Source organism: Lytechinus variegatus, chromosome 2 (genome assembly GCF_018143015.1).
Source record: "Lytechinus variegatus isolate NC3 chromosome 2, Lvar_3.0, whole genome shotgun sequence".
NCBI lineage: Eukaryota > Metazoa > Echinodermata > Echinoidea > Temnopleuroida > Toxopneustidae > Lytechinus > Lytechinus variegatus.
In genome coordinates, this window is record NC_054741.1 from 33409568 (window position 1) to 33436877 (window position 27310).

At 34.5% G+C, this 27310-nt stretch overlaps 1 protein-coding gene across 1 annotated transcript; it reads right to left on the minus strand.

The window, feature by feature from the left end:
• Positions 1 to 5955: 5955 nt before the first annotated feature.
• LOC121407902 (dual specificity protein phosphatase 22-like) lies at positions 5956 to 26886 on the minus strand. The gene is made up of 7 exons (XM_041599147.1): positions 26803 to 26886; positions 11208 to 11241; positions 10155 to 10237; positions 9042 to 9091; positions 7842 to 7916; positions 7258 to 7429; positions 5956 to 6549 (listed from the first exon to the last, which is right to left on the minus strand). The coding sequence occupies exons 1-7, from the start codon at positions 26821 to 26823 to the stop codon at positions 6235 to 6237; spliced, it is 750 nt and encodes a 249-aa protein (XP_041455081.1). The 5' UTR covers positions 26824 to 26886; the 3' UTR covers positions 5956 to 6234.
• Between the last annotated feature and the right edge of the window lie 424 nt (positions 26887 to 27310).

Here is a 27310-nt window from a genome sequence, read left to right on the forward strand (position 1 = left end):
TTTAGCACCCTTATGCACCTTCCTCATAAGAATTCAGCTGAAAACACAAAGCATGTTTAAAAAAAAAAAGATATGCATAAACTATATTATATTATATTATACCACCTTAGTGAATAAAAGATTTGGGCCCGTGTTACGATTGATCTGATCAACCACAACTATGGAAAGCCAGCAATGACAACATCTAAAATTGCATGTTTTCTTTAAATCATTTTCTAGATATGCTGAATATTCTTACCTTCATTGTTTTCTTGAAAATTTAGTGCGCTTCTCTTCGTTTACAAAGGACATTGTGCTTGGTTCCTGTAGAATAAAATTCTGACATTGATGGATTTCCATACAGTTGAGGTTGATTGGATCAATCATAACTCTTTGTATGACAGTGACCTGGGCTATGGCACTTAAAATCAAATTTTAAATCACTCTTAGGCTGCGATATGAATTACAAAAAGGATAAAACCATAATTCAGTCTAAATCTACTTCTAGCCAATTATACCTGCAACTCATTTTAACCAAGTGTAACATCTTTGAGAAATAAACGTATATTGTTTTTATTTCAATAGTATACATATACGACATTCACAATAATATAAATATGATATTCAAGTACATTTACTCTACACAGGTGATTATTTATGTTCATATATCATGTGCAGTTGATATTTGTTTGTTCACATGCATTGTTGTGGTTGATAGTATTGGCTGAATAGCTCTAAATGCCTGTGAATTGACTGAATAAAATCTCATATCTCCTGAGGAAAACCTGAGAATCATCTTCATTAAAAAAAAATTATAAAGTATCAGGTAGTAATATGTATCAATTATGTTAGAGCTTTGAAATACTGCCATCTTCATTATCATAACTACAATTTATCCTCACCATATCACCAACGTTATCTAGTACATAGACTCCCAAGTCCTACAATCCTTATACAAATCAAAGACCATTGTGCTATATTTACTACATGAAATACTCGTCATCAAATTCAACAAGAAATCTGTGACATATTGGCAGGAAATAAAGTGAAGACATTTGCTAAACTCTGTAAAACTACTGTAATAAATTAGGTCTTGAGGTACAAGTCTGAATCATGTTAAAGGCCAAGCACAAATTCTTATAATGAATATTCAAGAAAACTACAAATATTATATTATCCCTCATTGCGAAATTCACCACACCAGCTCATGGCTTTGCTACGATCCTTTACCCCGATAACAATTTCCTCGTTGGAGGAACCAAGATAATTCATTCCCAAGCACCATCAACCCTGAATAGCCCGATAATCCCTCTTATGTAACGTTTCTGCTCTGCGGGTGCAAGCCCGAGGGTTAGACCATAAACAGCAGCTGTGATATTATGTAAGAGCACCTCTGCGTGTAGCAAGCCTTTTGGAATTGAATTATTGTATTTGATATTTAATCAAGTTTTCAAAGGCATATTGTATTTTGAAATTAAATGTTAATTTGTTTTCAATTTCGAATGAACAAAATCAGCCCCGATAAAAAGGAAACTGTTAAAGAGAATAAAAAAAGATTGCATGCGCTGGTGGGCTGCAGAATTTGATGGAATCGTCACGCTGGGTATGTAATTGCGGTTTAGTTTTTTCCCGATCCATCAAGGTCAAGAAACACATGTTTATATACTTAATAACTGGCTCGGGTTGATTGAGGTTTTCCATGGTTCGTAATCGGGGTTTGCCTTCTACAACAATGGTTTCACCTCATGATATAAAGATAATAGCAGTTGGTGAAACATGAATATTTTTCTGTTAACAAGACCTCTTCTGTATCAATATGAATGTACATTTGCATCATCAACAAAATGTTTTACAAAGGGGAATACATTAATGTAAAAGGATTGTTCAGTCATGAAAAATGTTATGGCCAAGATTTGTAAAAAGGAACATGGTTTTCTTGGTAAAAATTTCACCACGTGGAAGATTAGGGGTGTTGCCTACACCTCTAAATATGTAAACCATGTTTACAATGCTTTAAGAATATGAAGGTTGCTATAATAATAAGACATGAAAGTTACATACATTTCTAAGCTATGAGTTGTCATGGCACTCATATTAAAAGATGGTGAAAGCTTTAATCTTTCTCTATTTTTTCTCTAAATTTCAAACTCAGAATAATGGTGAATTTATACTAATTCACACTAATAAGTCCAAATCAGGCAAATTTCTGAATATTTAGCTTTTAATGAATTTATAAAATGTAAGGGCATTCATAATAAAAAAGGGAATATAATACTGAATATTATCACACTATCTCTCTCTCTCAAAAAGAAGTAAGGGCATTTAAAAGATTTGCTATAGTATATAATTCAATATATTTTTTTGGACAGAAGGTCAAAGACCTTGAAGGTTATCACTCAATGTCACAATATCCTGCAGATCAAATGGAAAATCAGAATTGACCTTGATTCATGTGTATAGGAGTGACAATTGTCTTAGATCATTTCACAAGTGTAATATATTTCAGATCTTACAATGGTGGAGGCATAATTTATATCAAATAACAGTTAAAAAAATTGTTACCACCCATTTGATTAAAGGACCAAAAACTTACAGACGAGTAAATGAATCGATATCTTTGGCGAAAGCAGCATAATTTGCAATTTGTCTTCTGACTATATCTGATGACCTACAGCAGTGACCACTTTACCAATACATACATATATTTCTGTTAAGGAATATATTTCTTATATAGTATATATTTCTTATAAGAAATATACTTCAGCACACTGATAATCATTAATTTGATTTCATTGCATATCACGACACGCTGTATGGCAGAATACTTGGAACTTGTCAACTGCACGATGCGAGGCCAATGTACCAGTGACGCGTGCTTGCCTGTCCCACTTGTGCAGAGTACACCATACGCTTGATCAGAGTGAACCTGTGTGCCTTGATTTCCACAATTTTGCAGTGGAGACATTTTGCTATAGCTGAGCTGAGCGTTAGAACTTTGCCACACTTATCTTTCACATATGGAGGAGAGCTGAAGGCAATGTTTTATACTGCGAATCAAATTAGGGGCCTAATTTTAAGACTCAGCATTCAGTGACTTTCAGTCACTATATTTCATAATATCATCATTGTGTACAACCATTTGACTTTTGCCAATAACTTTATACTGTCAAGAATTAAAGATGAAATTATTATCCAGAGGACGCAAGCAATAACAGTCTAATTGTAAACAATGATGACAATACAATAAATTATCACTTTTACCATGCTTGACTAAGCTCCTAATTACATGGAACATGGAAGCAGCCATATTGTTCACACCTGTACAATATTGGCTCAGCTCAATGTGTATGGAACAGCAGAAGGGAATATGTTGCTGTAGAGTGCACCAAGATGCAATTTAAAAAAATAAAACAATAACATCAATTACGTATAATTTACAGGTCAACTTTAGGTGACGTCTGAAGCGTAGATTTTGTTGCCAGTCAATAGTTGGCATTGTATTTTTCCCTTTGTTTACACTTTCTTCTTGGAAAAAAACTAATTTGTTGTCCTCATTATTTCTGCTTTCAGACCAAGCCAAATGTAAGATATTCAAAGGTTGATGTTTAATGATAGAGAATAGCTGACTGATTATATCTATGAAATGATTTAAATGGTGAAATATTTGGCTAAAATTTAAGCTAAAAAAGTATGATTGTCGCTCATGATCAGTGAAACGTATTTTGGGTGTGTCTACTCTATATACATGTTTAAGTATAGTATGTGTAGTACGCAAAACATGAATGCCGCACTCACGTGTGATGACTTGGGCTAGTTTGTTTACAATTTCATTTACATCACATGTGAAAAAGTAAATGGTACATAATTACATGAAGTGGTCAATTGTAAGTGACAAGATGATTTTTATGCATGTATTTTTTATGATAATAGTGATAACTAGTTAATAATGGACATGCAAAAGTGGTATGACTGAAAGTTGGTCAAAGGTTACAAGCTAGAGATGCATTGACTAGGTGCATACATTCTGTATCCAAGATGCTTAAACAAAGAAAGTCACCGCAGCCAAGTGACAGAAAAGGATTGCACAAATTCAAAGATGTGCTGTAGATATGCTGTAAGACCCTAAAGGCAGTGGACATGGTGGCTGAGGAGATGAGTTCACAACAACTTGTCAAGATTGTTGAGAGACTACCTTACTATCTGCAAGCCAGGTGGCTCAAGGCCGTCAAAGATGTCAGCCAGCAAGGTAGATTTCCCAAATTGACAGACATAGTACGTTTTGTGACTGACGCAGCCTGAGAAATTAATGATCCAGTCTATGGACAGCCGTGTGGAGATAAGAAGCAGCCTCAAGGATCAAAACATTCACTTGAGAGAAAGTCATATCAACCAGCTGGAGTACACTTTGCCGGATCAGATAAGAAAACGGAAGTGGTCTGTGCTCTTTGTGACAATGCCCATGGCATCCTTTTCTGCAATCTGTGTAAGGACATGACACCTGAAAATGTCTTCAAACGGCCAAGGATAAGCATTTGCGATTTAATTGTCTCCAGCCAGGACACAGTTCAAGTAAATGTTTCCAAAATAGAACCTGCTATGTGAAAGGAAGTAGTATGAAACATAGTAGATTTCTGCATCTTAAGAGGAAGGATGAATCACAGAGGACAGATGTTTTGAAGGATACAGGACAGCAGTCATCCATTTCCAATGAGACTGATAGGACCAAAGCATCATCATCTCAGAATGGGTTTGTTGAAACTGCTAACAGCACAGCACCTTTGGTAATGCCACGGGCTGGTAAAAGATGTGTTCTTCCCATTGTGCCTATTCGAGTCCAAGCAGTAACTGGTGGTAAAGCTTTAAAAACAGATGCTTTGCTGGATACGGGATCCACAAACTGCTTCGGTACCAAGAGCCTGGCAGAGAAGTTAAAAGCCAAAGGTACGAAACAGAGGCTATAGTTGACCACCATCAACAATAAACAGATGTTGGAAACCAAAGTGGTAGATCTGGTGGTCTACATTGGCCAGATGGCTGAAACGATTAGGATGGAAAATGTGTTAAATAAGGACAGGATACACATCAGGAGTGATCACATGGAGAGATTTCTGGTTGGTCTCATTTACAGGATATTAATTTGCCAATTGCAAGAGGGCAGGAGATCAGTCTATTGATTGGTCAAAATGCACCCCAAGGCCCTCCTTTTCTCTGGACTTAAGAAAGGCAGAGACAGGACTATATGCTATTTGTACAATTCTTGGACGGTCCTTACACGGTCCGATATCTGGAAAGGCCAATCATGGAAATGTCAATGCTTCAAGTAGCTTTATTGATGGTGACTCTCATCTGGAGACACAGCTTGAAAGATTCTGGAAATTGAAAGCAGACACAACTAATGAAAGGGGCCTGTAGGTGAATGACAGAAAAGGTAACCTGAGATACGGGCAAATGGAAAGGACATGGAAGATGGACATTATCAGCTGCCCATACCATCTAAACATAGACCACCAGAGCGTCCAAATAACAGATGGTTAGCAGAGCAGAGACTTGAGAGCCTTAGCATAAAATTGAGAAAAGATGAAAAATTGTGCTCAAAGTACATGGAAGGCATGGCAGATCTGTTACAGGAGGGCTTCTGCAATAAAGTGCCTGAAGAAGAATGCTCCCAGATGACAAGGGACAGTGGTACCTTCCGCACCATTCAGTCCTGCATGCTATGAAACCAGACAAGGTACAGATAATTTTCGACTGCACTTCAAAGTATAATTGTAATCGTCTACTGGATGACATTTGATTTATTATTGTTTATTATTTTTCATTTAAGTGCAGGTCGAACCATGCATTCATGGATACACCATACTGGTCTTGCAACTTGGCTTGATATTGTGATTTTTGCTTACGATGGACACACAAAAAAAATAAGGAGACTTCACAGTTAATATTTACTGATCGTAGTGGTGTGTAGCAATTAGGTGGTCTCTCGGCACTGTGGGGACATTCTGCACTGTAAACTAGCTTTTAACAATATTAACTTTCAAATATCCAATGACAAACCTGCATACAGCATGAAGGACTTTGCAGACAGTGCCAAAATGTATTTAATCTTCACTCTGTTACCTGCACAGATGAGAATCACCATCTAATTGACCATTGTCTTTTTTTTCAATTGAATGGAAAGATGATTACATTCTCTCTCTCTCTCTCTCTATATATATATATGTATATGATTACAAAACATCTAAAGTATACTACGTATCAATCTTGTTGATCTGCAAAGGCCATTTCCATGTTCTTCGATGATTCCTCCAAGGTTGCTGATGCTGTCGTTGATTCAGTCATTCCCGTTGATGATCCCTGAGACTCTGCTGCTCTTTCCCTCGCCTCCTTCTCCTTCTTGAGTCTAATATTGTAGGCGTTTCTCGGGAGGGGGTAGATGAAACCCTCATGAGGGTCTCGGCCCTGGTTGGCATCCTTACTTTCTTGGTGGTATTTCTCCAGAAGGGCCTGCATCTTCTTGATGTCTTCATCCGCTGAATATTCAGGGAACCGAAGCCTGATGCCCTGTTTGAACTGAATCGGTAGAAAAAACAGGAAAAGAAAGTTAATTAAATGAAAATTTCCATTCATCAAGGCAAGAATGAAAATAATAAACAAAATATAAAGTCATGATTCTTGACTTTCTGTTGATATCACTAGAGTAGAAGAGTTTCATGCCTGATTTTGAATACTCAGTTCTAATTTTGGGATTAAAAGAATCTGCCCCCCCCCCTCCCAAAAAAGAACAGATTAAAGAAAGAAAGAAATAAAATAAGTAAATGAATGAATGAATGAATGAATAAATAAATAAATAAATGAATAAATAAACAAATAGTAAAAGGGGGGAATTTACATTCAACCCATCTGCATGACACTTTGTGTCAACATAATATTTGCCAAATATTTTTGAGACTATGGTTTTTGTCCTTCTTTTTGGCTACAAAATCTGTCAAAAATACCAACAATCATAATCAGCATAAAAATTACAGTAAGTCTACACTAAAATATCGGGGAAGAAGGGGTAGAGAAGGGTGGCGTATTATTACAGATCAGATAAACCTAGGGAGTACTTCACAAAAAAATATTGGTCAGTCATGATCAGTTGGCACGCACTACTGCGCAGTCAATTACTCATCAATAAAGATGCACGTTAAAATATTACCTGCACGTTGGCATGTAAGCATGACTTTATCAAAGTCACAGTAGTAAAAACTCTATGTGAAGCCCCCTTAGCATACTTACTTCTGCTAACTTTGAATATTCATATTCTTGTAGTTGCCTCTGGAAACCAAAGTTGGGATGTGCCACTGTTCTGCATGTCTTCACCGCCCGCAGACAGTCCTCCCATTTATAATCAGTAACGGTCATCATATACGCCACAGTAAGGGTAACACTTCGAGATACACCAGCGAGGCTAAGGAGACCAAGACACCACAAAACACATGTAATATGAGACAGGAAATGAACATATATGGAACTGCAGTAAAGCAAATCTATGACATTTTGTGATCATGAAACAACTTTCTTAATGCAGAATTCAAACACATCACACCCAAGATGAGATGGGGTAGAGAAAAGATGAAATAAAACATTACAATATTAAAAGTAACAATAATAAGTTTGGCAGATCAATGGATAACTTTGAAAGAAGAGGGCCAACGTTTAATAATTCAATCTTCAAATATCATAACAAATGCTTCTTGATATACAGCAACAACATTTCATTTTCATATCAATCTACAAAAAAAAAAGCATGCACAGGTTTCTCTCTCAGATTTTTGCAAGAAACAAGAAAAATTTACCATGAAATTGGAATACTCTCTTACCAATGTATAAGAACATTGCCGCCTTCTAGTCTGCATTTATGGATAAAGTTATTACTCTCTGCAAAAAATTGTATTCTGGAAAGGAAAAAAAGTAACACTTATCAGCACATTTCATGAATAAATTCTAAATGTAGAAGAAATGTTTTATTTCTTATTGTACTTTATTCATGTGTTAAACAGATTAATTATTTTAATAGATACATGTACAGTCCAGTTTGTCATCAAAAATTATTCTCATTCCTTGAAGATAGCTCACAATCATTAGGAAAATTCCTCTGAGCTGAGAGTGACCGATTGGATGAACAAAAAATTGTCCTGATTTCCTGTTAACAGTTTTAACACTTTTAATTCAAACATGAGACAGCTGTCAAAACCATGAATGTGTGTCTGAACAAGTATGTACAAAGTCATGATGCACATAATTGCAGTGCTTTGGGCAAACACACTCATATAATACTTGACATGATTGCACATAATTTGATTTAATTTGATTATAATTTGATTTGATTTTATTTCAACATTTCAATAATAAATTATATACAAGAATAGCAATTAACATAATGATAGCATAATGATTGATATATTGTCGTATGTCAGATATAAATTATACCGAAAATTTTGTCTTAAATTTTTTTTTGAAACGTATAGAACTATTAAAAAAAATGTATATAATATCATAAATTGAAATGTGGGAGACCACCATACATTGAATTTTGGGAGACCGCCATACATTGAATTTTGGGAGACCGCTGGGTATTTTCTCTATTACCAGCTCAAAGAATAATATCAACCTGATAAAAGTAAAAGTAAAAGGTCGTGTGGTCCAGAGGTTAGAGCATTGGACTTATAATCACAAGGTTGTGAGTTCAAATCCCAACTCTGACATTGTCTCCATTTTGATAAAAGACCCGAGAGTAATATTTGTCGTCTATAAAGTCACCCACTATGCTTGAGTAATAAACTTAGACAGAAAATGTTTCCTAGGTAATTGGCTATATGCCAGCTAGGCGTTTACCAGCAAAAATGCTGTCCTGCCGAGGTCCTATGGGAGTTACCATAAACAGAAACAGAAATTGTTGGAAGTTATTACTAATGAAACCCTTCGATACCTCCCCCTTGATTTGGGTTAAGTCAGGTTAAATAGGAAACAAAACAAGTTCAAACTGTCTTTTAACTATTTCAAGAATTACTCATACTCACAAATTTTGTCCCGGCGCATCATCTGCAGAAAAACAGAGGTACTCTTTATCCTATCAGAAGGAATGTTACATGAAAAGAGCATGCGATTAGTAACATTTTCATTGTACAAACAATTATAACAAAATACAATAATGAATGAAAATATACTGAATGTTCAGAATGAAATGAAATCAAACAATCATACTTAAATCTTTCTAGAAATATAATGTGAGATTTTTCACAAGACATTAACTCAGAAATATAACAGTGAGATTTACAATTACCGTATATAACTTGAAAGTTCAACTTATTGACATTTGAATGATACCTTGATCAGTATTCTATATAGATCATTAATTAACATTACTGTTCTGAAGTTCACTTGCATACATGTACTTAACACATAATACATATCTATTCAAGAAGAGGTTTAAAACTTTGTACTTCTAAAAATTCATAATTTTCTCATCTTTGCCATTGTTTTTTTTTTTTACTTTTACGTATCTGCTTCTCTCTCTCTTTATTTTTCTTTTCTAGTTACAGTTGTTTCAGTTTCCCCCTTAATTTTATGAAGTGCAATGAATCATCTTCCATTACCATATTTTTAAAATTTTATGGTTCAGTCAAGTTAGTCCTAATTGTAAAATTGGTAAAAATTGAAACATTGTATAATTCAAACAATAAAAACAAAAGAAATGGACATCATCGACTCTCTCATTTGCATGTCACTAAATTGTGCATTTAACAATTTTGTGAAAATAAGCAAAACTTTTGAAGGTCAAAACTTTCTTATTTTACACCCGATATAGATGAAATTTTCAGTATTACACTTGTTGGATTTTTCTCTATTGATTCTTATCAACATTTTTCTGGGGTGGACTTGACCTCAAACAATAATTTTGAGATCTTTTCTTTTTATACTACATGTATGTTGGATTTTATAACATTCACATTAGTGCAGTATTACTTTCTAACAATTCAACACAAATTTCATGTACTTAAATAAAATATGGTTGTAGTTGTCAAAGGCATGAAACCATATCCAGTATAGCCCTGCGACTGTACAAATGACATGACAATCAATATAATTTTATTTTAGTGCAGACATGCATTTTTAAACTGCTTGAAACTTACTGGTCTTAGAGGCTTGGCATTGTCATGTATTGATAGAATATGTGTGATGTTATTATTGTTCAGCTGTGTCTCATCTTTTGAATCTGTAATAAAACAACATATTGAGGACAAAGAAATAATCTACCAGTAATCCATTTGTTTTTCACAAGAAATTAACTCAGAAAGTAGGATGGTTCAAGACAACACCTATGCATCTAAAAGATGAACCAAAAGATTCTGAGAGAACAGTCGCTATATAAGCTATTGAAATTGTCCTGCATATAAAATCATAAAAGCATCCGAACTTGCATTATTCTTCTGGTTCAAGGTTGACTGAATTATTGATTCATATATCTTCATCTTTTCATTTTGATTTGGTACACTCATGTAGTTATTAAAAGAGCAATCCCATTCTTTAAATTATCTTTCCAACAGAAAAAGCCATTAAGGAAACACATATTGAATATTTAAAAAAATATATTGTAATCCACCTGAGATATTTGACTGATATATTCTTTTTGATTTTTTCTTCGAATCTACTTATTTTGATAAAATGATTTAATAGTATCTGTATTAAACTTAAAAGAAGAAGAATGTATTAGTATAATAATCTTTCTTAATAAATCAAATATTTAATCATATACATAATACTCAGTCAATATACATGTACACACAGATTTCAGTGATTTGCACATTTTTTCATCAATGTATTAGTATAATAATCTTTCTTAATAAATCAAATATTTAATCATATACATAATACTCAGTCAATATACATGTACACACAGATTTCAGTGATTTGCACATTTTTTCATCATCAAGTTGAATAGGTAAATACATTTTCTTTAATAAGCTCTAGACGTATAATACAGAATCACACTACCAAGTATTTAAGCATTTGCTGTCAATTCCCAAACCAAATCAACATCTTGATTTACAACAATGAGTCGCGTATGTACATGTAACTAGAAATTTGAAAGGAATTGAAGGAAATAAATCACAAGTACTTCAAATTCAAATGAGAAGACTGAAGATGCCATTTCATTTGAATGATCTTAAGATAATCATGCTTACCTCTGAAGTTGCCAACATAGATTCCTTTCAAGACCTGGAATGCATGAAATTAATTCAGGGAAGAAATATGGTACAAGGTTAATATACAATCATTCATTGAAACTGTTCTTATCAAATATAAATTGATTATTGGTATCACTCTTTCTATATTTTTTTCTCTTTCTAAAATTAATAAACTACATACATTTTCTCCACTGCATATGCTTTGTAGTCCTGTAGGAAAAAGAGTCCAATAGGATTATACAGAAGTCCATGATATAATCAACATAGAGTATGGAAAAGCTGTAATTCCAAGGCATGTACTAGGGTACTGAATTTAACTTGGTTTTCAGTTCTTCTCCATCAGGGCTGTGCAATGGAATATCAAACAAAAATATTGTTGCATGTCTCATGAAGTAAAAATATTGATTTCTGTGTACGCATTTTCTCGATCCCTGTATATTTCCATCTGTCCAGCATGGGAAGTGAAAAAAATAAACTGTCCTCATAAACAAGGAAAACACCAATTTATCAAGACATTTGTCTCAATTTTACATTGGGATATCCCTGTTTTCTGGGACGTTCTCAATTTTTGGACCAGATCCTCTACTATGTGGTAGTGGATCATACTATTACCAAACACTTTTCATGAATTCAATCATATCAAACGCAATATTTTATGTTTTAACGATACATCAGAAAATGCATTTTGGTCTGCATAAATTGCCCATACAATACCAGAGCCAAGCGTATCCCTATAAGGATCAAAATCTGATGAATATCCTATAGGCTCATGTACAAAACTTGCTGTTGAATATGAGACCGTATTCAACAGTCTAGTTTGCATGAACGAATGCACGTAATATACAATGCGTACATGTGCAGCATAGAGAACAATGACACTCAATCACGTCAACGACCAAATTTGATGTTATGAAGTGATAACACCATATGTGATTAGCCTATGCGTCGGGGTAGTGGGCAAACTACTGACGGGTGAGAGCGAAGCTCGAGTCCGTCTGGTGAGGGCGCAGCCCTCACCCGTCAGTCTGCTTTGTGCGACCAGAACCTTGCCCACTATAGCCCGGCGCATACCAGTCAGTCTGCTTCGCGCGACCAGTAACTTGCCTACTATAGCCCGGCGCATATCAGATAGGCTAGTATACAAATATACAATGACAATCGTGGATCTGGCTAAAACTATTCTGGAGAATAGTACTATGCGATGTTCCTGATGTTTCAGCCGGTTCTGAGAATGGGTCATTGTATATTTGTTTTATATCCCTTCTACTCATACCATTTTACAGCGAAATGATTTTTATTAAGTTGATATAGAACAATCGTTGAGAAAATAATAAATCGATTTCTTGCCATATGGATCTTCTGTTCAGCGAGAGCACCTGGTTAGTGCAGCTCACCGAAAGTTTCCCATGGCATCTAGTGGAGAGTACCGTTTGGCTGAGCAATGCTCTGCTCGCTTCGTGCCGCACAGCTCATGTATCGCGAGGTAGGGGTAGAAAAAACGTATAGTTCACTTTTTCCCTAGGGAAAAAATGGACTATGCGTGTCAGCAAGGAAAATGAACTATTTCACGGCCAACGTTTATCGTAGTAAAACTATTCTTTTTCTCCTTGTGTACAATCTCAATACAACAATCTTAAGTAAGGGATATAACTTCATATAAGTGATATGACTTGTTCAATGAAATTTCTCCATCTTTTTTTTCAGGTGGGGGGGGGGTGGGAAAGACATTGGCGTATCTATGGGGGGCAGCAAAGGGGGCATGTGCCCTGGGTACAACTTTCAGGGGGCAGAAAAAAAGGGGGCACAAATAATAAAGAAATTAAAACAAAAATGAACAGAAAAGGCAAAGGAAAAAGAATACCACTTAAAGTGATAAATACTCCCGTCCTATGCTATTACCATGGTAATGCAGTTCCTAACACATTCAGAAAATCAATCTTGCATGTCTTTACCCAGGGATGAATATTCATACCAACTTTGGTTACACTATTCTCTTCAAGAATCCCAAGGAACAGTCCTTATTCCTTATTCAAATGCAAATAACATAACTTTTCAACTCTAGCTGCAGGTTCCCATTTTGATACGATACTTTTCATTAATTCTTAAAAAAAAAAAAGTTCTGAAATACACATTTTGGGGGTTTAATTGTCAAAGCTTTTCATCATGCACCGATTTGGTAAGGGAGATACAAAACCTCTTCAATAATTTTTACAAACAATTAACAATCATTAAAATGTCCCTTTTTAAGTGAGGATATATTTTTAAAAAATCAACTTGCCTTTCGCGCTCGCATTATGCCTATGAGATACGTATCCTTTTTATGAATTCCTACAAATAATCCTTAAAGTTTTCTCCTTTCATGTAAAGTATATAAAAAATTTCAGCTCGTCCCTTGTGCTTCCATCATGATTGCTTATTTAGATACACATAGTGGGATTAATTCTCAATAAAGTTAAAATGTCCTGATTTCAAGCCTAAATATAGATAATTTTCAGCTCACGCTTCGAGCTCGCAGTGAATGTTTAGATTTGCATCATGTTTATTATTACAAAAAGTGCTTAGAATAGAAGAGTTGGGACGAATCTGTGGGAATATTGCAGATATAACCACAAAAGAACTGGTGAGTAACGATTAAACATTACTAATTTTTTCATTAGAGTCTATAGATAGAGAATATCACAAATCTTTTGTGATATTCATGCTTAGGTCTAGGCTAGGGCACCCCAAATACGAACGAGTACAGTCCCACTCATTCAATAGGGGAAGGCGGGGTAAGTTGTGACAGTTTTTGCTTTTTGCATGTTAGAATTGATATGATTAATAATCTTGTCGAAATAAGTACCTTGCCTTGAAATTTAATTCTTCTGAAATATTTTCCACCTATATATAACTTTCTATCCCCACACTGAAAGTCATTGTGACCTTTGAAAAAAACGATGTCAAATGGCTCAACTTGCCCCATATATGGGGTAAGTTTGAGCCACCTTCTGGGGTAAGTTGAGCCACAAAAACTATGTACAAAATGTATAGGGGAGAACCAGCATGTCAATTTTTTGTTTAAAGTCTTTTCACTTGCTAATTCTCTATAAATACTAACATCCTGTAAAAGGAAAAGAGCAGTCATGTAAATTTGCTCCTTTCAGCCTGCATTTCAATCAATTTTTATGGTTTGTTTGTTTTTTAAGATACATTACCATAGGAATTACCATGGCTCAACTTGCCCCATGCTGTTTGGCTCAACTTACCCCAGTCCGAACTTAGGGCGATAATTTTGTATCCACACATTTATTATGCATCCATCATATAAAAGACTATGACAAGAATGAAGATCCATACCTGGACTAATAATGTTGTTATCATGTCTTTATTATATTTAAAGACATGTGTGTTTATAAAGCACTTATCTATTTCACACTCTTTTTTACTTTTTTGGCTGAAATTCATATTTTTCCCTCTAAAAAACTACTTTTTGTTTCAAAGTTGGAAACAATGTGGTGGGGTTAGGGGTTATGCTATGGGTCATCAATACATGACACCACCACAATGTCTGACTCATTCATTATTGGCCTGGGGCTGGTGGCTCAACTTGCCCCTATGCTCAACTTACCCCGCCTTCCCCTACATAAAACTATAGGCATGAAGCCCACTCAAGGTTCCAACTTGGGTGTCATGCACAGGAAAGTACAAGGCACAAAACCTGCAAAACTTCCATGGATTTCAAATTGGTATAACATCACTTTTTCCTAATTAACCAAACGATATGAAGCCACTGTCAGATTTTGTCATTTTCCCATTTTGTGTATTTTTTTTAACTTGTGTTTTCTTCAGCTGTTTCACATTTCTGTTCTGTCTAGACTTTAGGTCATTTGCATTTCTTTTCAGCACTGCATGCCCTTGCAGTCCAATAGGTTATATGAGTTTAATGATATTCAGTTGTCATTCATTCATTCTACTCTGAACACCTTTCCTCTGATTCCCTTTTGTCATTTTCGTTCTTCTCTATTCTCTCTTCAGGTGTTCCACTCATTCCATCCCTCACCTGACTCCTTAGTTTCCATTTCCATTATTACATAATCCCTCAGACATCTTTGTTATCTTCATCTCATTCCTAATTGGTTTGTCTTATGAAATGGGTTCTTACATTTAAGTTTGAGCCTTCCATTCATTTTCTTTTGATTGGTTGACTCTACTTGATTTGAGCTATGACTCTGAGTTAAGCTGAGGCAAAGTAGCCCATATATTAAATCATTATGCCCCTTTGGTGTGATGATTGATTTGAGCTACAACTTGAACTTACATTATTTTCTATCCTTGAACTTATAATTTCTAAACCTTTAAGTTTAGAAATTATAAGTTCATCTGAAGAGAGAAATACCACCACTATATGTGAGTTCCCCCCCCCCTGGTTTCGACCAAGGTAACAAGTTAGAAAGTAAAATATATCTTCAAATCACCCCTTAGCTAAAGTCTATACGCTCTTCAAAATCGTCTACTTTTATTCACTAACTATTTTCAAGTTTTGCTGAAGTCATTTTCCATGAACTATCAAAAGAGAATATCAGTGATATTCACTCAAGCGGAAAATTTTTCCAATGATTATATCATCATTCGCATAAAGAGATCTAAACATAAATGTGTAAAAAATTTAACATTATAAATACATCATTTTCTTGGAATTTTACAGAATGTAAACCTTATATGCACTATAGAAGAAAATGTATAGGTGCAGTATTATAACGACCTATATATAAGATAGACCTATTATAGGTCTATCTTATATATAGGTCGTTATAATACTATGAATTTAAATAGTTTAATTTAGTCCTAATAGTGAGAACTCCCACTTTGCTTGCCTTTAGACATGAGATTCAAAACCATCAAGACCGTTTAAACTCAAGTGGCTGAAATTAACAAAAAAAATCAAATGTACAATAAAGGTACTAACAACATGACAGCCTAACTCTGTTGATTCCTATTTATCTCTGTGAAGGATATCATCTCTGAGCAATAGCAATACTCCAACTCATCCCACACGGAGAAAGGCACACTTCCTAGAGACATTCGGCCATCGTTCCGTCAATGAACAACTGAACAGTTTTAATCACACATGATTTTCTCTTGGTATGTGTTCAGTCGGTTGCTCGAACAAGTTATAACGTCATGTACAGAACCGTGCAAGATTACTTTTTCTTCTTTTTGGAGAGGACTTCTGATCCCCCCTGGCGTAAATCCTTTCGTCACACCTACATGTATTGTTCAGGGGGAGATGATCTATTGTTTGATTTGATTTATTTTATTAATTTCCGTTTCACAACATAAGTATGATAAATATAACATGACAAGGTCGAAATTACTGCAAAACATAATGAAATATATATAACCTAATCTTAGACTTAAGGAACACAATTCAACAACAAAAAAAAAAACTAATATGACATTTGTGTTTTAAAGTAAAACGGAGGGTCTTGCCGAAAAAAGCAAAGCTTGTACAAAAGGCAAGACCCTAAATAAACTTAGTTTCATTACACACAAAAAACACTGGGTCGTAATGATATATAGAACTTTTGTTTACAAATAAATACAAACAATTTTGGTGCACTTTACGAAAAAAAAGTAACAGGTTGATGATGCAAGAAATATTTAGTTTTATAGCATTAGGGAGGGAGTGGGGAGGTTAGGGGAAGAAGGGGGGGGGGGACAGAGAAGTGCAATGTGCATGACGTAGAAAGAAAGCGGGCAGCAGGAGCAGGTACTTTGGCTAATTGCAAATTAAAAAAAAAAGTAATAACAAATTGCACATGTATATGTATATAATATGAGCGCATATAATACACATATACATAAACGCCGAGAATAAAAAGAAAAAGAAAAAAATAATCATTCGACATGACCTGCTTGCAACGAGTATTGCAAAATTAACATTTTTTTCAGTTTGCGTTTAAAAATATGTATATTAGGGGATTCTTTAAAATCTTGAGGCAGAGAGTTCCAGTAGGCAGGCCCGGAGAAGACAATTCTTTGCAAATAAAGTTCTTGTTAAAGGAAGGTGATAATATTGTCGTTGCCGTGTTGGGTAGCAGTGTACTGATGCATTTTTATGGAACATATTTGAGAAAATAGTGGGGAGATCGTCCTTGCTTAATTTGAACATAAATTGGCTAAGTTCAAAGAGATAAATGTCACTTACTTTGAGAATGTTATTTTCAAAAAATAAGATATCAGTATGTGATCTAAAGTGTGTTTGAAAAATTATTCTTAGAGCTTTTTTCTGGAGAAGTAGTATTCTATTTAGTTGTGTTTGTATTGCACATCCCCAGGCAATTATTCCGTAATTAATATATGGTAGAATAAGGGTGTAGTATAATGTTAACAAAGTTCGAGAAGGGAGAAAAAATTTGAGTTTATTAATAATTCCAATGTTTCCAGAAATTGTTTTACATATACTATCAATATGAGGCTTCCAAGATAATTTGTTGTCAATAAGGACACCCAAGAATCTGGTAGTGGAAACATTATTAAGAACAAAATTATCGAAGAAAATACTATCTGGTAGAGTATTGATTTTATTGCTAAAATGCATGTAGTTTATCTTCTGGTGATTAAGTGAAAGTTTGTTGGCCTTGATCCAATCTGTAACATTTGTTAGTTCAGAATTTACAATTCTAACGAGTTGGTTAATATCATCATGGGAAAAGAAAATATTGGAGTCGTCAGCAAAAAGTATAAATGAAAGCAAATCTGATGTATTTTTAATATCATTGATATAAGTAATAAAAAGAAGTGGGCCTAGTAGGCTTCCCTGGGGGACACCGCACGAAATTGGAAGAGTAGATGAAATGCTATTATTTACTGATACGAATTGGGTCCTGTCAGTGAGGTAGCTCCTGAACCACTCCAAGGCCTTCCCTCTAACTCCATAATGACGTAGTTTATGAAGAAGAATTTCATGGTTTATAGTGTCGAAGGCCTTGGAGAAGTCCAGGAAAATACCGACAGTATGACAACTATTATCGATGGAAGTGGTGACTTTATTAATAAATGACAAAATTGCATGGGAAGTACTATGGTTTTCACAGAATCCAAATTGGGAGTTTGAAAAAATGTTGTGTAATTTGAAAAAAGCACTTGTTCTGGTATGGACAAGTTTTTCTAGAATTTTAGATAATGAGGTTAGTAAGGATATCGGACGATAGTTGGAGACGAGTTGGCTATCACCCTTTCTGAACAGTGGGATGACTTTGGAGATTTTCATTTTATTGGGGACCCGTCCAGTGCTAAGAGAGGTGTTAAAGATATGTACCAATGGGTCAACGATGGCTGCAATAATTTTTTTTAGTAGAAAGTTAGGTATGCCATCGTACCCCGGGCTTTTCTTATTCTGTAGATTGCTAACTATATTTATTATTTCCATCGAATTAGTAGGATTAAAAAACATAGAATTTGGGTTAGGATCATCGAGGAAATCGGAAAATGATTTGTTAGCTTGAGGTATATTTTTAGCCAAGTTGTTGCCAACATTTGAAAAATACAAATTGAACTCTACTGTGATTATGTTAGCGTCGTCTGTGATAATATTGTTAGATTTTATTTTTGTGATTGTAGAGCTTTTTTTCTTTTTGTTCAGTACATTATTGATAATCTTCCATGTATTTTTCATATCATTCTTGTAGATGTTTAATTGAGAAGTGTAGTATTCCCTTTTGGCAATACGTAATAATGTGGTAAGGGTGTTTTTATAACAAGTGTACTTAGAACGAGAGTTTTCGCTTGGTTTAGAGATATATTTATAATAAAGGTTATTTTTACGGTTAATAGATCGTAAGAGAGATTTAGTAATCCAGGGATGTATTGGGATTTTTTTATAATTTGATTTTCGGTTGGTAATAACAGGAACATGGGTATCTAAAGACGTTAATTTGGTTATAAAAGAGTCGTAGGCTGCATCAACGACTGTGGAGTCAAAAATGGTGAACCAGTCAGTATTGTCTAAATCATTAATTAAACGGGAAAATTGTTCCATCCCCCCAACTTAAAAAGCATTACGTCACGGATTTACGACAATGTCCCCCCCAAAAAAAAAATAATAAATACAATAAATAAACTGAATAAAATTTTTTTTTAATCATACATATTTTGCTCCCGCAGAAAACACCTTAAATAGGCCAAAAGTCATGTTCGTGAAAATTTGACAAACAAAACCAAAAAGAAAAAAAGTTTGAGCCCATCAAACCCCCAGTTGGAATGGCCCTTTTTAAAACATTATAATACTATGCTAAGAACAGAAAACTAATCACTTTTGAAGTTGTTGAGATTAGTAATATGTCCATGATTGTGTTTTGCATGTACTTTGTTATTAACCCTGAGCAATATTTGTGTGTTAAAAAAATTTCATCCAAATTACCCCCGCCCCGAAGAAACAGACGCGCAATCTGATGTCCTAATCTTAGGACATGGTCTCCCTCTGTGATTTAAAAAAAAAATCAACTGGACAGAAAATGCATCTGTTCCTTCATGGTGGGGGTAATTTGGATGAATAATTGATTTTCTTCAAATTTTGTATATTGTTATGATTGTGTTGAAAAGAAACGCACATCATCATGATTGTGCTCATGAAAATAAACTGTTTGAACCTCTGATCAGCATGACAGTAAAAATGTTTTTTGCATTCCTTTTATCTTGATCAAGTTCATAACCACCTCATTTGTGGTCGCTTTTGCAAATGAAATCATGCAGGAACAGGCTGAGGAAGGCAACAAAAATCCAGACAAATAGCCTCAGTGACTGGAGAAATTCTCAAACGCAGAGTTTGGTTCCAACTACCAATGAACCAAGTTCCAATGACGAAAAAGTAATATATGCCACCAACATTTAGTTTTTAGTCAGACATGAATTTTTCTTACTTTATAACTTAGCATATTTTTGTAATCTGCAATTAGCAAGAAATGCATTGATTAGTTTATTGAGAAAACATGAATGATATAAGTATTCAATGGAGATCTAGACAGTAGTCATAACATATTTATTTAGAAATGTTCTGAAGATATACTTTTTTCTTAGCCTACCATAAATAATGATTATGCATAATACCAATATTTTTGTTTTATCAGAGTCGATAGCCCAGTGTATGACGCCAGAAACTTCTTTAGGTCAGGCAGAATAATTAATTTTGGGTTGATTTGTGTTTTGATGGATACATTTAAGGGGTAAAATGCTGGCAAGCTAAAAAAAAAACAAACTTTTTTCGTGAATGCCAATTTAAACAAAGTCTGAAAGAGCTTTGAGGTTTTATACATATACATGTGCAGCATGAGACCTGCCATATCGGGACTACATGTATATAAGAGGGCTTCAAGTGTGAAGGTTTGGTTCATAGAGTGGGTCAGTGGTTAGTGTTGTGTTATGGGTGCTCAAGCATGCAAACAGGGTATATTTATGTATATTTATTTTGATATATTTATATTACATGTATTATTTTGATGTATTTATAGTTTGTAATTATTTTCTGTTTCAATGCACTTTTTGTTAAGAGTTTGAGGACAATTTTTGTGTTTTTAATCAGGAGGAGGCCGAATTTTCAGAAAATATTTGTCTGGGAGAAAAGACCAGGTCCAGGAAATAGAGCCCCAGATTCTCCAGATATAAAGACGATGTCACAGAATTTCAGTCTAGGTATGGCTCCCTTTTTAGAGAACAAAAGGGGAGAAAGATGAGTTCTGTGGACACACGAGCAATAGGGAAACAGATGTCAGCTGATGAGGCATGCTCGCTGGTCAAAGAAGACTTTTGTTAGATCAACACTTTGACAAACAATGCAAAATGTAAAGTGACCACATTTCTAACAACAACGGCCTTTCATCCTTGACTAAAATATAATTCAAACCCATTTTACAGATTCTGTGCGTCAATTAAAAGGAAATCAGGCTGATAAAAAATCAGACAGGCTAGGAAACTAGGCGGATATTTTTATGTTAAATACATTATGTTAAATATCGTAAGTTTTTATTTCATTAGTGATGCAACTTTATGTATTGATTTAATTTGTTCTTATTTGTATCAAGTATTTTAGGATAAAGGTTTAGGTTAATTGTATAATTCAGATAAGATTTAATGTATTAGTTATTACATAAATATTGTAAAGAGCATAGAGACTATTATGCGCTATATAAATTTCAAATATCATTATTATCATGTTTAGGATCCCAGATGGAGGCCGAGTTTTCCGAAAATATTAACTGGGAGAAAAGACCAGGTTCAGGAAATTTAACCCCAGATTCTCCAGATACAAGGACAACATGCGAATTTTCAGTCAAGGTACGACTTCCTTTGTCAAGAAAAAAAAGGGAGAAAGATAACTTCTGTGGACACACGAGTAATAGGGAGATGTCAGCTGCAGAGGCATGCTCCCTGAAGACATTAGTTAGATCAAGTCAACAGTTCGACAAAGAATGCAAAATGTCAAGTGACCACATTTCTAACAGCCTTTCATCCTTTTCTAAAATATAATTCAATCCCACTTTACAGATTCCGTGCATCAATTAAAAGAAAATCAGGCTTATAAAAACATCAGAAGGGCTGGGAAACTAGGCGAATGTTTGGGATCCCAGAGGAGGCCAAGTTTTCGGAGAATATTTGTAAGGAAAAAAGACCGGGTCCAGAAAGACCGGGTCCAGAGTCCCAGATTCTCCAGATACAAGGAAGACGTCACCGAATTTCAGTCGAGGTATGGCTCCCTTTTTTGAGAACAAAAGGGAAGAAAGATGACCTCTGTTGAGATACGAGCAATAGGGAAACAGATGTCAGCTGATGAGGCATGCTCGCTGAAGGAGACTTAAGTTAGATTAAGTCAACAGTTCGACAAACAATGCAAAATGTGAAGTGACCATATTTCTAACGGCCTTTCATCCTTGTCTAAAATATCATTAAAACCCACTTTACAGATTCTGTGTGTCAATTAAAAGGAAATAAGGCTGATAAAAGAATCAGAAAATATTTGTCTTGGAGAAAAGATCAGGTTCAGGAAATTGAACACCAGATTCTCCAGATACAAGGACAATGTGTGAGAATATAAGTCTAGGTACATGGCTTCCTTCTTCAAGAACAAAAAGAGAGAAAGATGACTTCTGTGGACACGAGAGCAATAGGGAAACAGATATCAGCTGATGAGGCATGCTCGCTGAAGAAGACTTTTAGTTATGTAGGACTGTTATTTTGACATTTTGTTTCCTTTAACAGTTTAGTTATTTACAGTTCAAGCTTTGGTATTTAGTTCAGCTTTGTTTACATTCCTGATGCTTCTGTTGTCATCCATTTACATTTGACTTTCAACCTGCTTCTCCTGTCATTCCTTTCCTATTCAGATGTGTTCATTCATTACATTCCCACATCTGATTCTTTTGTTCAACATTCTTATTATGTAATCATCCCAACATCTTATTCATCTCCATCCTCTATCTCTTATTGGTTATTTTTATGAATTAGACTTTTCCACTTTCAGTTGGCTCCTCCATTCTCTTAATTTTCATTGGTTGATTTTGTGTAATTTAAATATATGCTAATTTTGTATTGCCATTATGAGTTTAGCTGAGGCAAATTAGCCCAGCAAATAAACAGTGCACTACCAGACTTCATCGAGTTAAGTTCTATTTTGTTCCCGTGTCTTTCGAGTTAAGTTCCCTCTTCTCCTCTCCGTTTGCTTCTGTTTGATGTGTGATTGAGCTTATGTTACTCCTTCTTCAGTTATTTAATTTCCCTTAAACTGTAGTATTTTTTTCAACCCCACAGTTAGATTAAGTCAACAGTTTGACTAACAAAGCAAAATGTCAAGTGACCACATTTCTAACAACGGTCTTTTTATCCTTGTCTAAAATATAATTCAAACTCACTTTACAGATTCTGTGTCAATTAAAAGGAAATCAGGCTGATAAAAGAATCAGAAGGGCTGGGAAACTAGGCGGATGTTTAGGATCCAAGATGGAGGCAAAGTTTTCAGAAAATATTTGTCTTGGAGAAAAGACCAGGTTAAGGAAATTGAACCCCATTTCTCCAGATAAAAGGACAACGTCACAGCATTTCAGTCTAGGTACGGCTCCCTTTTTAAAGAAATAAAAGGGAGAAAGACGACTTCTGTGGACACGCGAACAATAGGAAAACAAATGTCAGCTGATGAGGCATGCTCGCTAAGAAGACTTTAGTTAGATTAAGTCAACAGTTCGACAAAGTATGCAAAATGTCAAGTGACCACATTTCTAACGGCCTTTCATCCTTAACTAAAATATAATTCAAACCCACTTTACAGATTCTGTGCGTCAATTAAAATGAAATCGGGCTGATAAAAGAAACTACGTGGATGTTTGGGATCCCAGATGGAGGCCCGAGTTTTCAGAAAATATTTTTCTGGGAGAAAACACCAGGTTCAGGAAATTGAACCCCAGATTCTCAAGATACAAGGACAGCATGCAAGAATTCCAGTCTAGGTTTTATTTCAGATTTATTCAGCAGTTCCACAAAGAATGCAAAATGCCACATATTGACATCCCTTACTATCAGAAATAAAGCAATGAGTTGTCTAAACCAGGACAATTTTTGCAAGGTTGAGAAATAATAAGTTCAGAAAATAAAATAATATAAGTTGAAAGCAGCAAACTCGATCATCATGAGACCAAATGGAAATAAGAGACGCAAAATGAATTGAACAGAACCTGAAGAAGTCTGGTAGTGCTCTGCTTTAATCTCTGGGCTACTTTGCCTCAGTAAAACTCAGAATGATATACAATTTACATAATTTATTTAAATAAGAAATAACTACCAATCAGACGAAATATAATGGAAGGATCAAACTAAAATGTAAGAACCCAATTCATAAGATAAACCAATAAGGAATCAGATGAAGATAACAAAGATGTCTGGTGATTATGTAATAATGGAAGTAGAATCTCAGGAGTCAGGTGAGGGATGGAATGAGTGGAACACCTGAAGAGAGAATAGAGAAGGAATGAAGATGACAAAAACGAATCAGAGAAAAGGCATTCAGAGTAGAGTGAATGAATGACAGCTGAATATCATTAAACTCATATGAGACTGCAAGGGCAATGCTGAAAAGAAATGCAAATGAACTCAAGTCTAGACGGAACAGAAATGTAAAACAGCTGAAGAAAAGACAAGTCAAAATAAATATCCAAAATAGGAAAATGATAAAATAACCATCCTACACAATTATCTATTCTTACCTTTGTCTGTTTGATTTATTTTCTAAAGCTTTGAAAAACGATCGGTAGGCACTTCAGGTGAAAATTGGCAAAGGCTCTTTTATATGCCTACAATGAGGCTCAATAGCTAGATTCACAAAACTGTTTGAATTTCCAAATTCTGACATCTAGAATTCGAGTTATTGTCATCTTTGTGATACAAAAACAAGTTTTTTGTGGACAAAAGATGATTGCATAATCTTATTATTCTCTTTGTTTTGGGCATGGCAAACTTATAATACATAATATGGGGAATGTACAAGCTTTTCATTTAATCTTTTGAAAGCTTTTTGTGCAATGATTTCACCATATTAATGGTCTACCTAGTCATTGCTCATCATAGTTATACTGTATACAGATTCTTAATAATCATAATTCTGATTGATTATGAATGAAGACAAAAGACAATTAAGAAATGGTCTTTTAATCATGTACTTTTTCTAATTTAATGGGAGAATTAAGAAAATTGGGGGCCCGGAAGTACCCAGATTGATTTGGCATATTGGCACATGATTTCTTTGGTTCAAGGGCAACAACCCCAGATTTTTACCCCCCCCCCTGACAATTAACACCTCCCACCCAGACACCTACACTGTATCCCATCCAAAAATCTACACCTAACCCTATTTCGGGAGTAATTGTCCTGTGGTAGGTTTGTGCACATGGTGAAAATGACTTGAAGTTGATATGGATTTCTTTTGCTTGAACATTATTATCATTGTGTCATTGTCATTATTGTTTTATTGTTGTCCCAATTATAAATTATGATTATAATCATAATTATTATTATAATCATAATTATTATTATCATAATTATTATTATTGTCTCAATAATCAATACAATTATAATTATCATCATTATAATTGTTACCAGTGTGATCATTTTATAATAGTTATTATTATTGTCTCGATAATTATTAGGCATATAATTATAATTATTTTTATAATTATTATTATTATTGATGTCTCATTAATATTGTCTCAATAGTTCTTATTGTTGTCTAATTAATACTATTGTCTAAATAATTATTACAATTATTATTGTTATAATTATAATTGTTTTCAATATAATTATAATTTATAATATTATTATTGTTGTCTCAATAGGCCTATAATTATAGTTATTATAATTATACAACATTTCATAATAACTATAATAATAATGATCATTATTGTCCCATTATTATTAATGTCTCATTTTGCATCATTATTGTCTTATCTCATTATTTCATATCTTCAAAATAATAATTAACACCATAACAAAGGTCCATAATCAGATATCAAATTCATGAAACATATCTCATACACATAGACATATTTCTAAATTAAATTCATGAAAGGAGCTTTTGTGCCATTCAAAATTATGACTTCCATTAATACCATATTGTAGACATTCAGACGCATTCTCACAAAAAATCACAGGTCAAACAAAATTCTTGAAGTTTACTTGCAGTTTTGCTCTCAATAAATATTTTGCACAAATTCTACAAAATTATTTTCAAAATAACAAATGAAATGTCATAATTAACAGAGCTTGAATCGTAATTCAAAAAAATATACAATGGCTGAAACCTATTGTGTCTGAATACCCAGACTAATCTCGAGCCATCGCAGCGTGGATGACGTCACAGCTGTTCGTATATGGTCAAAACAACCCTGCTCGTTCGGCCAAGTCAGATTCACAAACACCTCACAACACTCAAAATTTAAGTTCATAACTGCTGGCTCTTTATGAACCAAATTCAATTAAACTTTCACAAAATGTTCTCAAATATATTACTAAGCCTGAGTCATATCGATTATTTTTAAAACCGGTGTTCGACAGCTTTAATTCGATCGAACATCAATGCGTTGAATTTTGAAGGCGAGGAATATCGAGTCATTTTTCTTTTGCTCCGGCCGTCGCACTGACAGAGTCAGAGAGCCAAGTTGGCTCAGTCGGTAACGCGTTTTTGGAATCTTGCTTTCCGTTTGGTATTTAGGAATTAGCATTTTGATTAATTTTGTGTGAAGTGAGGGAAATTTTGGATTGAAAATCAACTTCATGATAATTTTTAAAATTTACGCAAATTATGGTCACCCAATCATTTTGGCCTAGCATACTAACCTCACATGTGTGCGAGTAAATGCATCATACCAAGGAGATATCACCTTTACTCTGCACACAAATTCCAAACATGATTTGATGTTAATGGGACTGTAGTAGGCCTAACTCAACACAGACCTTCTCGGCGAGAGCCGAGTTTGTTTACATCCTCTTATCGAATTTCTGCAGAATAAAGCAGCATTGCCAATTCTATCATATCACTCGACATTTTCACAATATATGCAAAAAAATCCATACATACCTCACTCATTCCATTCCCCATTTCAGATTTTGATCTTTATTCTTCTGCCTTCTTCACTCTGTCTCACTCTCTTGTTGACAAAACTAGTCTTCCTAAACAGGCGCCAAGCTTCTACTTTTACTCTACTATACATGTTTTCGCTTTAAAAAAAAATAATGTTGATATGGTTCCGATCGATTTGACATAAATTTGCACCTGCGGAATACAATTTTTTTGTACTCCTGTGACGCCCTCGAAATGCACCTCGAGCGGGCTTGTCAGGATAACGTACTAATACAGGGCAGGAGAGGTGGTCTTGCACAATTTCCTGAGAACTTTTCTTTCCTTTCTTTCTTTTACTTTTCAAACTGACATAATTTGAACAAAGAAATTATCATATTTTGAAAAAAAAGAAAAGCATATTTATAAGGCAACAATAGTCAAAACTGACTAGTTTGCCTATTCAAAATAACAAGCAACAACAACTAAAATTCCACTCATGTTTTGTGTGCCGCCTTTTTTGATAAAC

Excerpts from the sequence above, each read along its gene's own strand:
- LOC121407902 (XM_041599147.1), bottom strand. The coding sequence starts at position 26,823 with ATGGGGAATGGAATGAGTGAG. Across the intron at positions 9,092-10,154 it reads ATGCCAAGCCTCTAAGACCA|GATAAAGAGTACCTCTGTTT; the intron begins GTAAGTTTCAAG and ends TCCTTCTGATAG. Across the intron at positions 7,917-9,041 it reads GATGCGCCGGGACAAAATTT|AATACAATTTTTTGCAGAGA; the intron begins GTGAGTATGAGT and ends TTTCCTTTCCAG.